This window comes from Chelonia mydas, chromosome 8 (genome assembly GCF_015237465.2).
Source record: "Chelonia mydas isolate rCheMyd1 chromosome 8, rCheMyd1.pri.v2, whole genome shotgun sequence".
In the NCBI taxonomy this organism is placed as follows: domain Eukaryota; kingdom Metazoa; phylum Chordata; order Testudines; family Cheloniidae; genus Chelonia; species Chelonia mydas.
In genome coordinates, this window is record NC_057854.1 from 6225093 (window position 1) to 6238438 (window position 13346).

General features: G+C 54.0%; 1 protein-coding gene across 1 annotated transcript in view; it reads left to right on the forward strand.

Moving 5' to 3' along the window:
* The window catches only part of FAT2 (FAT atypical cadherin 2), an 84875-nt gene extending 71923 nt beyond the window's left edge, over positions 1-12952 (forward strand). The window contains exons 21-24 of the mRNA XM_037906919.2: positions 2287-2728; positions 4996-5149; positions 8023-8615; positions 10993-12952. Coding sequence (XP_037762847.1) covers positions 2287-2728; positions 4996-5149; positions 8023-8615; positions 10993-11522 — 1719 coding nt within the window. The 3' untranslated portion in view covers positions 11523-12952. The remainder of the gene's footprint in view (positions 1-2286; positions 2729-4995; positions 5150-8022; positions 8616-10992) is intronic.
* Positions 12953-13346: the final 394 nt, after the last annotated feature.

A 13346-nucleotide genomic window follows, 5' to 3' on the forward strand; every position in this document is an offset into this window, starting at 1 on the left:
GCAAAACCTTCTCTGATATTCTCACCCCACTGTGCAGAGATCCATGTGCACAGCTCCCCCAAGGGTCACCCAGTGAAGATCATCCACCAGTTTCTACGAGTCCTTCCAAAAGAGGTTTCCCCTTGTCATATATATACATATATATGGGCAGAGGAGACAGCCATACATATATATTAGAGAGAGAGAGAAACAAATGTTTGAAATTCCACTTGTGCATTCTCCCTATTCATGGCCCCCTGGGTTCAATAGAAGACGCTCCCTTACGAATCAGTGTGGTAGGGGAAAAGAGGGGTTTTCACCTGAATTCACCCTGAAACCACATTTACTTGCTTCTTTCTCTTTTCCTCTGTCCCACCAAAGTTTTTAAGAGGAGTCACAGGGAATGGACAGCATTTTTTCCACACTGCCCCTCCATTACAATGCAGAGGGCGTTTGTGTGGTTAGTTATTAGAAGCTCAATGATCTGATTGTGTCAGTCCCAGCCTCTGGTGCTGGAGCGGGAGTATTGGATTGCAGTGGGTATTAGCAGCTTTGGCCCTGGTTTCCAGTGTGCTGATAAAAAGCTGGGTACTACAGCAGGTCTCTTTCTTTCTTCTTGGCCCCCTTTACCTGCTCCTACAATGTAGCCCTGCCCGCTGCTCGTGCTTGCCTAGATTCTTTCGGCACTTCTCGTTAATGCCAACAGAGAAGCTCCAGCATGGGCAGCTTCCACACCAGTAACAAGATACCAAGAAATCACTTGGGAAATGGAGTTCACTTGTGCACAGGCATCCTGAATGCCAGCCCTACGGTGATCCAAATTAAACCCCGGTGCAGCAGGTGGGGGCTGCAAGCAGCTGGGAAGTAAAGTCATGCAACTTCTGCATGCTGCCACGTGGCAGTGTGGTCTGGGGCACGGAGCGTGGAACTGGGAGACAGAAGATCGTTAGCTCCTTAGGGTGGCAATTGTCTCACTGGGTCTATGTACAGCACCCAGCGCGGCCCTGATCTCTGTTGTGGCTTGTGGGTGCTACCATAATCTGAATCATACTTCTTATAGCATGATGAATCACGGCACAGAGATGATTCCTTCCCACCTCCCAGCTCTTTACAAAGGGAGGCAGGAGGGACTAAATCCCGCCTGTCCTAGCATGCACTCTGAACCCACAGGGTGATGCATTCAGTAAGTTAGAGCAGAATTTGGCCTTACATATTACAGGAGTCTCAGGGGCAGCTAACAACGTATCTTTGGCTGACTGGAAAAGTGACAGGAGCTGGATTTTGGTTCACAGCCATTCCTAGAGAGAATGAAAAACAAAAGGAAATAATAAAATGCTGTTTGGTTTGTTCACATTAAGAATGGTTTTCTCCTGCCCTGCCCTCTTCCTCCCCATTGTAAGGATTCTGAGGATTGGAATGGTCCAGCAGTTAGAAGGAGGTGATGCTAGAGCAGCCCATAGCGCAGTCCTCTAGAGACCTCACACTTTCCGGGTCACCCAGGTGGCCCAGCATGGCCACAGGCCCACGGCACAATCATTTCTAGAAGCAGTTCCCGTCTAGCTGCTGGGGAAGGCATTGAGTCCGTCCGTGCACTGTCCCAGCTATGTTGATTACTGCATGATCTGCTTGAAACACCTGCTAAAAATAGGGCAGAGCAGCTCCTGGCTTTATAGGCCATCTCATGAGCAGCCCTCTCCACCTACTAGTCAAGGGCTGCAGGAGAGGACAGGGATCGAGCTGCGTGAGCAAGATGAGACGGACTAGTTGTTTTCCAAAATAGCAGCGCAAACCTAGTTTTAAAGTAGGTTTGACTTCTTGGGTGTGAAGTTTAGCGCTGGCGAGAGGCAGCTGCCTTCTCCAGGCCAGCACCTACCGACTCCGGTTCCCCCCCGAGACCACCCTGCCAGTAGGCAACAGCTTTGGGGGCAAGAGGAGACTGTCGGTTGCAAGGCTCGTGCAATCTTTCAGCTTCCCGCTGAGGTTGCCAGCAGAGTTAATGGTGAAGGTGTTCGCTCAGTCCACCAGGAACTGCGGTGAGACACACTGTAATGTCAAAGATGTACACAGTTGTCCCCCACCGTGGACAGTCCCATGGGCGTTTCATTCCTAACGCAAGGCAAAGCCTCAGGAGGTCTGGCTGGTGGAACAGTCCTATTGGCTGAAGATTCTTGGGGTCCTGGAAATCTCAGCTGCTCCCCTCTTGCCTTGCACAGAAGGGGAAGGAGGGGAGCAGGGAGAGTTGAAAGCCTCGCGGCACAATGGTGCTTGCATTTCTGCTAATTCTGGCTGTTTGGGCGTGTTTTGCAGCTCGTTAACGGGGTGCCTCACCTCGGACACCGATGCCGTGGCAATATCAATGGCAACCTCTCCTCCCTGGGTTTTGTGAGCGACGGAGAGTGGCACTCAGTCCTTCTGGAAGTGAAAAGCACGTCCCTCCGCTTGCTCGTCGACAGCTTGGGAAATACGTCTCTCCAGCTGCCCGTGGCCTGCAGCGTCTCCCCTTCCAGGAGAGATCTGCTCTTCGGGGGGATTGTCCAGTCCCGACAGCCCCAGCGGGTCACTCGGGGGTTTAGAGGTTGCCTGGATGCTGTCAGAATTGACAGCGAAGACGTGAGGCTCCTGCCTGGGGACAGCCAGGCGAAGGGGATTGTGGAGGAGGTGGGGATAAAGCAGTGCTGCTCTCACACCGGCGCCTGCAGCAGCAGCCCCTGCCTCAATGAGGGGATGTGCGTCGAGACTCACGGAGGAGGTACGTGAATGTCCTGCTGTTACTTTCTGGGCAATAAGAAATCAATAGTCTGGAGGCGAGCGTGGCAAACAGATGATCTGAATGGCAAATTTAAGGGGGCTGCCCCAGAGGAGGGGAAGTTCTGGCTTTTCACGGCGCTGCATCTCCCAGCAGGCTGTCAGGGGGCAATGTCCTCAATCAGTGAAACACCACATTGGAAGCATGACTCCGCAGTCCTTGGCACATCAGATCGGGTGCACCGCTGTTTCTGGGTGGAGTGGGCCCAGGGCCTGGTGTCTTTGCAGTGTTTGGATTCACTTGTATTTTCATTCAGGCTTTTACAAAGCCTCAAGAAGCCGTTAGTGGGGCTGGAATAACGTGAGGTCTGGTCATCCCATGACATTTCAGCTCCCGGAAGGTGGAAACACTGTGGGAAGACGAGATGTGGATTTGTTCCCATCCTGTAAGTGACTCCCGGGGGTGGGGGAGGGAACTTGTGAAAGTCATTAGCACAAGCTCATGCCTGCAGTTCTTGGGTTCATCTGAACCTGGCTGCCCAGCAGTTATTTGTAACAGGATTTCATCAATGTCACAAACATGGGTGTATCTATCTGTGCACCTCATCAACCTCCCAACTCCCCTGTGAGGCAGGTCAGTGCTATCATCCCCATTTCACAGTTGGGGCACGGAGACACAGAGCGACTTGACCAAGGCCTCACAGGAAGCCTGTAGCAGAGTTGGGGATTAACGTCGGGTCTCCCAGTCCCAGGCTAGTGCCCTAACCACTACACCATCCTTCCTCTCCAGAACATCTTGCTCTGATTTCTGTGGGTGAACACAGTGGGAGGGACTCATGTGGACAGCGTAACATTGCAGCACTGAGCCTCTTGAGCCAACCACTGCCCATGCTTGGGCTTTCTTGCTCTGGCTTCCATTCCCCTTTCCTGGGGGCATCTGGAGGTGGCTCTGATACAGCTACATGGTGATGGGAGACATGCATAGGGGAATCCTTTGAACTGCTGTCTGTGCTTATTGATGCTTTTGTCTTTCTGCCTGAGGTCTGTTGCAGGGTCCCACGCCCTGTTGGGCTAGCAGCAATCAAAGGGCTGAGAGCACACCTCCCTCCCTCCCTCCTTCCCTCCCTGCCTGCATCCTCGGGCAACAGGATTTAGAATCCTGTCGGCTAGGCAGCTGTTTAGCTCAGGTGAACTTGTTCGAGGTAAAGCGTACAGACATGGTGTGCGAGTGTGCAAACCTGCAAAAGGGTGCATGTGTGTCCAGGTGAATGTGTGCATATGTTCACATATGTGCAAATGTGCTTGTGCAAGTGTGTGTGTGTGTGTGTATGCTGGAGTGGAAGAGCATGTGTGTTTGTGCAAGAAAGTGTTTGTGTAAATATGCTTGGATCTCATGCTAATGTCACAATAAGGCCAACCAGCCAGTGACAGGATCATGCTCAGGGATACAGTGTGTGAGCATATGTATGCATTTGTGTAGGATTGAACATACATGTCTCTGTGTTTGCATGGCTGGCTGGTTGTGCCTGCCATGTGCATGAGTGTGATGAGTGTGTGCACAGGTCTCTACTAGTGATGCAGAAGTGAGCCTGAACTTGCCTGAGTTACTTGATGCACAGAGGATGGAGGTGTTTATTTTGGCGTCATAACCAGGCACTTTTCTAGGATGCTCCAAGGTGGAGGGGCTTCACTTCCCCAGCGCAGCTTGCTCTTGCATGGTGCAAAAGAGCTCAGCAGAGCAGTTGAAATTCCCGGGATCAGAATTTGATTTGGCAGACACCAGAAAAATAGAATCCCAGCCACCCGCCACATTGGGTTTTCTCTCCTGCTGTTGATATGACAACTCCCACGGGGAAGTGGAACAAAGTGTGTCCGGACAGGAGCTGCCTGGCACATGGCCTTTTGCTGAGCACTTGGTGGGCTAAAGGCTGGCGAAAACGGAAAACAATGGGTTACTTGGCATCATGTCTAAAAGAGTCATAGAAATCTGCAGCCGATGGATCAGCTTTGCCCTCCCGGGAGGGAGGGGGCCACCAGCTACATTTAGGACCTCACTTGAGCTGTACCCAGGGTTACAAGACACATTCAGGAGAGGCTCAGCACTGGGCGGTTGTGGTGTGTCTTATTATGCAGCTTCAACCCCAAGCTCACCCCCATTGCTATTTCCCAACGTGTCAGATTGTTCTTGCACTCTGGGCCAGAAACCACCTCCAACACCAGTTCCCTGCTAGCTGGTGTAGCAATCTCACAGCTCTCTATTGCCCTCTCTAGGTTACACTTGCATCTGCCCAGTGCTGTTTTCCGGCAACCGCTGCGAACTGGGGGACAGCCCGTGTGAATCCAAGCCCTGTCTGCATGGGGGCACCTGCCTCCTCTCCAAAACAGGCTACACCTGCCGCTGCCCAGATTGGTATCTGGGGGAAAGGTAAGACCAAGGAATGGCTTTGGGACTGCGTGTTCCCCTTTGCGGAGCCCTCAGCTTACAAGACACGGTTAACCTTGGGCGCCGTTTCTCATGGCTGGGGTGAATACCCAGGAACTGCATGTTCCTGCAGTTTACCTGGTCACAAACCTTAATACCCTGGCCAGTCACTCCAAGACTGATCATCCCATTACATGCACTGTCTGGGTTGCATTCTCAGACTCTAGAAGGCATAAAGAACCAGACAACGAATCAATCCCCCTGCGATGGCATTGTCACTAGCTGAGCTATGTACCACAGTTCTTAGAGCCTGGGAAAATAATCTCCTTTAGTCAGCATTTTGCTGGGTGTCAGTGAATGTTTTCTTTGGTGCTGATTCAAAGTGTCTTCTTGTGACAGGGCTGATCCCAGAACTGCTCTTGTAACAAGTAGACACTTAGCTCGGCTGTGTTACAAATTACCCCTGACATGTCAGGGCTCCTTCGCGGAACTGAGAGAACGAGCACAGAGGATGCATTGTTCTGGGGGAGATTGATGACGGCTCTGTATCTGACACATGTCGAGTTTTACAGCTGAAAAGCAAGTTGGTTAATATCAGCCAAGAGTCAGATCCTTACAGTTACCAAGTCACTGCTGGTGGGGATATTCTAGGGACCACATCTGTCAGACACCAGATCTGCAGTGCTAAGGAACATAGGATTGTCTTCTGGAATCAGACCCAAGGTCCATCCAGCCCAGTATCCTGTCTCTGACAGTTGCCAGCACCAGATCCTTCAGGGAAAAGTGTAAGAACCTACAGCAGGCAGATATAGGATAATCTGCCCCTACAGTGGGATGAGACCCAGGGCTCATCCTGGTCTCTGCAGAGACTGGCTTAAGCCCTGAAGCACAAGGTTTAATGTGCCTTCCCAAATTATTGTTGTCATTAATTTTGATATTTCTGGATATTCTTCATATCCACATTAGTGCGTGTTCAGAACGCGCATTCAGCGCTGACAGCCCTGAAAGAGTTAACGTGGCTCCCGAAGTAGATTTCACGATCCATGTCACCGTGGGTCATCGGTTACGCCTGCTGTAACCACATGTCCCTCTCTGGGCTCCTGGCTCCTGCCTGCCCCACAACATGGCCGAAAAGAGCCCAGCTCAAGCTGAATGTGAAGTGGATCTAGCACATCTCTGCTGCCTTTGAATTAAAGCTGCCCGGCATATGCCCGGCCTCTTGGGTGAATATTAAGGTTGAAATTACCCGCCCGATTTTGGGGAAAATACGCAACTGCTCACCAGGTGGCACTGCTGCACCTGAAACAAGCTGCACCCTCTAGTCAGACAAGGCGGGGGAGGTGATATCTTCTATTGGACCAACTTCTGTTGGTGAGAGAGACAAGCTTTCCAGCTTCCCGGAGCACTTCTGCAGGTCTGGGGAAGGTGCTCCAAGTGTCACAGCTAAACGCAAGATGGAACAGATTGTTTAGCGTAAGGAGGTAACCTTAAAGGGCGTGCGAGTGTCTCCCTTAAATAAATCGTTATGCACGAGAAGGTATTGAGAGGAAGCTGAAAAAGAAATGTGATTAAAAAGGGGCCAGTTCAGGGTGGGAGGGGTGTTGCTACTGGGTGGGAGGATCCCAAATCCAGCTTTTCGAGCCCTGAAGGAGTTCAGAGCTCTAGAATCATTTTGAAGTTGATGGGATTCCTGTTCTATTCAGGGATGGGAGAGTGTCAGGTTTTTTAATGGGAGTGGAGAAGAGAAATCAGTATTTTGGTCTTGATTCCTCGGACTTTTCATAAAATCTCTAAGTGCCTAAGGTCCAGCTGGTCTTTACTAGAGCTTCTAGAAATTCATGCATTTGTCAGAGCTACTCTGGATTCTCCCCAGATGTTTGCTCCAGGCTGCAAACATCTGTAGCTTCCCTTGGGAAGACCGGCTAGGGTAAACTACATCTGAGGAGGTTTCTTAAAGATGAATGCAGTTCAGAGTGTCTCTGGATTCCCTAGCCTGATTTATCAGAGACTTCAAGAGTGGAGAGATTCCAAGCACCCAGTTCTCCCCAGCAAAGGAGAGGGGTGTACTGGAGAAGAATCTTCCTCTGAACTTTGGAAAGAGGAGTTTTGTCCCGTAGCCTTTGGCATTGCAATCATCTGTTTTACGTCTCTGCGGTGTGGCGAAATGTACCAAATGGCTGAGGGGAGCAGTGGCATTTTCGGGGTTGCTTGGGTGGCGTGACAGGGGTAGTGCACCACCCTACAGAAAACCAGGGAGAAGGAACTTTAAGGTAGCCAGTGCTACCATGAAAGGACTACAAAGGGGGATAAAGCAGCTGCTCCAGACCAAACGAACCGCAAATATGGGTATAAAATAAACAAAGGTGGCTGGGGTCCAGGTTTGCCTTTACAAGCTGGCCATTCCCCTGCCCCACCCTACAATTCTCCCGCTACGTGGCAGAACTGGAGAAAAGGCAACTTTGCTCCTGTTCCCTGAAAACTATCCTTTAACTTATTGCCAGGGACACTTCCCTGTGGGCCCCTCCTCACCTCACCACTAGAGGAATAACACACCACATTCCAGAGAAAGGCCCATTCAGAAATCGACCTCACAGGCTCCCCAGCCTGGCCCCACCTCCCTCCAAGCTAGAGAACTTGGGAGCCCAATGGACAGAAAAGTCCCACAGAATCCCCTGGTGGCGGTACAGCATCTCCTAAACCGAAGGGCTGGTTCTTGGCAGGCAAGCAACCGAGGCCGGGCATAATTTTGTGCTAGCGGGTGCTGGGGCTCTGAGAACAGTTGTGTGGAGCAGCCGCACTGCTTCAAGTGGTTAGAGCTTCTAGCAGGTGTCCCCAGCTCTGACGGCCGGTGTCTCCCTTCCCCTTCCCCGCTGCAGGTGTGAGCAGGTGGCTGAGGAATGCCAGGACAACCCCTGCCGGAACGCGGGGCGCTGCGTGAACGCCGGTGGCTCTGTCCGCTGCATCTGCACCGGGGAGTACCAGGGGGCATTCTGCACGCAGAGACTTGTTACCCCCGACATTACGCCTGCCAAGTGGGGGATGGGTCCCGTGGAGATCGGCGAGATCATCGCTGGGGTGCTGGGCGTCGCCATCCTGGCGGCGGCCTTCGCCTTCGTCCGCAGGCGTTACTGCCGCCCCGCCAAGGCCCACAAGCCTGTGGCCAGTGAGGACCCAGACCTGCTCTCCAAAAGCGAGTTCTCCAAGAGCGTGGGGGTGGCCACGCACGCCCCGCCACCCATCGAGCTCAACATCCTCAGCAACGGCCCGCACAACAACCTGGACAGGGGCACGCCGGAGCCGCGCAAGCCCATCCCTACGCCAGAGTTTGTCACCTTCAGCTCGGGCAACGCCCAGAAACCCCGGGGCACCATCGTGTGCAGCGTGGCCCCCAACCTCCCATCTGCCGCACCCTCCTCCAACTCCGACAACGAGTCCTTCATCAAGAGCTCCTGGGCCAGGGAGCAGATGGGTCAGTGCTCCCCCTCCACGTGCCCCTTCCTCCTGCTAGAGATGACTCCTCAGTGCATTCGGGCTGCAGGCTTGTGAAGGGCCAATGGCACTGACCAGAGCCAGCGTAGTGTGGGCAGATGCCGTCCAAGCCTATGCCACAGCCCTCCCCATGCAGTCTAGTCCCTACTGCTACACCCGGCTATTCCCCCCACAACCCCACAGCCCCGCCAACACCCCTCACACCTGACAATCTACACCCAGCTATTCACACACACAGCCCTGCCAACACCCCTCAATCCTGACCTGCTACACCCAGCTATTCCCCCCCAGAGCCCTGCCAACACCCCTCAATCCTGACCCGCTAAACCCAGCTATTCCCCCGCACAGCCCTGCCAACACCCCTCACACCTGACCAGCTACACCCAGCTATTCCCCCCCAGAGCCCTGCCAACACCCCTCAATCCTGACCTGCTACACCCAGCTATTCCCCTGCACAGCCCTGCCAACACCCTCCAATCCTGACCTGCTACACCCAGCTATTCCCCCGCACAGCCCTGCCAACACCCCTCAATCCTGACCTGCTACACCCAGCTATTCCCCCCCAGAGCCCTGCCAACACCCCTCAATCCTGACCCGCTAAACCCAGCTATTCCCCCGCACAGCCCTGCCAACACCCCTCACACCTGACCAGCTACACCCAGCTATTCACACACACAGCCCTGCCAACACCCCCCAATCCTGACCTGCTACACCCAGCTATTCCCCCCAGAGCCCTGCCAACACCCCTCAATCCTGACCCGCTAAACCCAGCTACTCCCCCGCAGAGCCCTGCCAACACCCCTCACACCTGACTAGCTATACCCGGCTATTCACACACACAGCCCTGCCAACACCCCTCAATCCTGACCTGCTACACCCAGCTATTCCCCCGCACAGCCCTGCCAACACCCCTCAATCCTGACCTGCTAAACCCAGCTATTCCCCCCCAGAGCCCTGCCAACACCCCTCACACCTGACCAGCTACACCCAGCTATTCCCCCCCAGAGCCCTGCCAACACCCCTCAATCCTGACCTGCTACACCCAGCTATTCCCCCCCAGAGCCCTGCCAACACCCCTCACACCTGACCAGCTACACCTGGCTATTCACACACACAGCCCTGCCAACACCCCCCAATCCTGACCTGCTACACCCAGCTATTCCCCCGCACAGCCCTGCCAACACCCCTCAATCCTGACCTGCTACACCCAGCTATTCCCCCCCAGAGCCCTGCCAACACCCCTCAATCCTGACCTGCTACACCCAGCTATTCCCCCGCACAGCCCTGCCAACACCCCTCAATCCTGACCCGCTAAACCCAGCTATTCCCCCCCAGAGCCCTGCCAACACCCCTCAATCCTGACCTGCTACACCCAGCTATTCCCCCGCACAGCCCTGCCAACACCCCTCAATCCCGACCTGCTACACCCAGCTATTCCCCCCCAGAGCCCTGCCAACACCCCTCACACCTGACCAGCTACACCCAGCTATTCACACATACACACACACACACAGCCCTGCCGACATCCATCACTCCTGACCTGCTACATCCCTCACACCTGACCAGCTACACCCGGCTATTCACACACACAGCCCTGCCAACACCCCTCAATCCTGACCTGCTACACCCAGCTATTCCCCCCCAGAGCCCTGCCAACACCCCCCAATCGTGACCCGCTAAACCCAGCTATTCCCCCGCACAGCCCTGCCAACACCCTCACACCTGAACAGCTACACCTACCTATTCACACATATACACACACACACACAGAGCTCTGCCAATACCCCTCACACCTGACCAGCTACACCCAGCTATTCACACACATACACACACGCAAACACACAGCTCTGCCAACACCCATCACTCCTGACCTGCTACATCCCTCACACCTGACCAGCTACACCCGGCTATTCACACACACAGCCCTGCCAACACCCCCCAATCCTGACCTGCTACACCCAGCTATTCCCCCCCAGAGCCCTGCCAACACCCCTCAATCCTGACCCGCTAAACCCAGCTATTCCCCCGCACAGCCCTGCCAACACCCCTCAATCCTGACCTGCTAAACCCAGATATCCCCCCCAGCCCTGCCAACACCCCTCACACCTGACCCACTACACCCCTCTTTTCTACTTGTTCTCTCTTCCTTTCTCTCCAATATACCCAGGTTTGGATGGGTGAAGAGAGAGAGAGAGCTTTATTGGATAACTAGATGTATACTTACGTATACTTAATTCTGTCTCAGCACGGGGGATAGACTAGATGACCTCTTGAGGCCCCTTCCAGCCATACCTTGCTCTGATTCCAAGTAGGAATGGCTATGGACAGCTGTTAACCTGGTTCTGATTTTATTCCAGTATATCCAGCAGAAACCACCTACTGGCCGCCCAGGTACCAACCATCGGATGTCCAGGACCATCCCCACTACGACGTTATTCAAGGCCCTCTTCTGCCATCTGCCCATCCTCCTCCTCTTCCTCCTCCTCCCCAAGTAGACCCTGAACCACCTGGTCTTTACGGTGGCTTTCCCTTCCCACTAGACCAGAGCAATAAGCGGGCCCCCATCCCGCCACGCTACAGCAACCAGAACCTGGAGGACTTCCTGCCACCCGACCCCATGGAACTGCCCGCCTCCCAGTGCCAGAACGAATACACCGCCATCAGCTACTACCCTTCCCAGCTGCTGCAGGGCGAGGGGACCCCCTACCCTCCGGACCCTGGCTACAAGAGGGTGAGCATGCGCCTCAGTGTGGCCCAGCCGTCCTATGCAGACTGCGAGGTGGGGCCCCAGCCCAGCACCAGGGCCCAGCCAATGCCACCCCCAAACTACGAGGGCTCTGACATGGTGGAAAGTGACTATGGAAGCTGCGAGGAGGTGATGTTTTAATGGGGCTGCATGTTCAAAACGAGAAGGAAGCAGCATGAGCTGTGACTGGAACGTGTACGGAGGGAGAAGTAACCTGGTCTTGATCCTCTCTCTCCTGGGACGTACAACTCTCCCCATCCCCCGTTAACAGCTTCCCCGTGTGCAGTCGGGCTGTAATATAGCGTGGACTCTTGTCCCTGGCGTTCTTTAAATCGCTCCTGTTGCCGCTCCAAAATGGATCTCACTCAGCTGGGCAAAAAACCAGAAAGGCCAGTGCCAGGGAACACAAAGGAAATTCCTCAGATGCCAACAGGCACTGATGGCAAGTCATTCTTCATGCCAAGAGCTTCCTTAGACATGGAGGCCCCACCTCTCCCTGCCCTGGGCATGGAGCCTGGCAGCAGGAGAGAGGACCACAGACCTTTGGGACAGTCCGTTGCCAGGGTAGCAGAAGGTGGGACTGACTTGGTGCCTCACTGTAGTCCAGGGAGATGAGCTATGTCTCTGAGGGGTGGCGTGGAGAGGTCTCTTGTGCCTGGTTCCAAGGATTTAAGGTGGGCCAAGCAGAACTGTGGAGTTTTGAGGACAGCCTGACCCCAATGCCGTCCATCCTCTGGGCTGGTGCCCCTCATGGCCATGAGAAGGGGGAATTTAGCCGCTACATTAGTTCATTCCTGGGCTTGTCTCCCTGCACCTGTAAAGAGCCCAGAAAAATGTCCATTTCTACAGGAGAAACTGAGCAAAGAATCCTGCCTGCCTAACCCACATCAGAAGGTACCACAAGGTTGCTGGCAGGAGAAGGCACAAGATATACAGGCAGGTCTGAATTCAAAGTAGGTAGGTGTTTGACTGGACAATTACTTCAGCACCTTCCCATCTGGAAATGTGCCAGGCTACATCTGCACCGCAAGTGTTACCGGTCGTCTGTCTACATCTGCAGCATCCCTCGTGCCGGGGACATGGCTCTGTTGTCATTATAGAAAGTGGGATTCTTCATAAAGGCTGCTGGGTACAGAGGGGACTCTGGGGTTCTCGCTGGCTCGCTCATGCCCAGACTCCACACAGCCTGTGCGGCTGAGCATCTCCACTCAGGGTCTGCCCAAGTCCTGGCTTGGGGATCAAGGCCCTAGAAAGAACTGCTGACTGCACTCCAGCAGCTCACTATGTGCAATGACCCACAGACATGTGAAAGCACGTCCTGTGCGTGTGCGAGTGTGTGCGCGCGTGTCAAGGTATGTATGTGCAGCCGTGAATATACGCACGTCAGCGGGGGAGGAGACGGTGCGCTGGCTCCTCCCAGGGCCCCCCCGCCCCCGCCGGCGAGAGAGGTGGGATTCGCCTGGATCGCCTTGTGCTTGGTAACGTATTGTTTCTCTGAGAGAGTTTATCTTTGTTTGTTTGGTCGCTTTTTGAAAGCAATTAAAAAAAGAGGCAGTTTTGTATTCCTATTTTACTTGAAAACTAACGGGGGCTCCTTTGTAAGCGTCAGGCAGCTGCCTAGCTTGGAGGAAAGACAGGTGTGGGGTGCAAAATTTGGATCTGGATGCCCTACCTGTCAGGTGCAATCAGATTCTGGCTGTTGATTGAACCCATTCTAAAGACGGAGGCCACCTGCAAATTTTGGCTCTGGATCCGTCTCAGATTTCAAACACCTGCAAAGTCTGGAGGCCTTTGGGTCCGTGGATTTGGGCCCCAGCTCTAGAGCCGAGACAACGAGGGTGGGGAAAGTGTGAGCAGCTTGTGCTGGGGTCACACATGACCAGGAACAAAACTCCAGCTTCCCTACATGTTTTCCTAGCGATGGGCCCGAGAGCCCCCAGTGTTACCCGGGGAGTGGTCAGGACT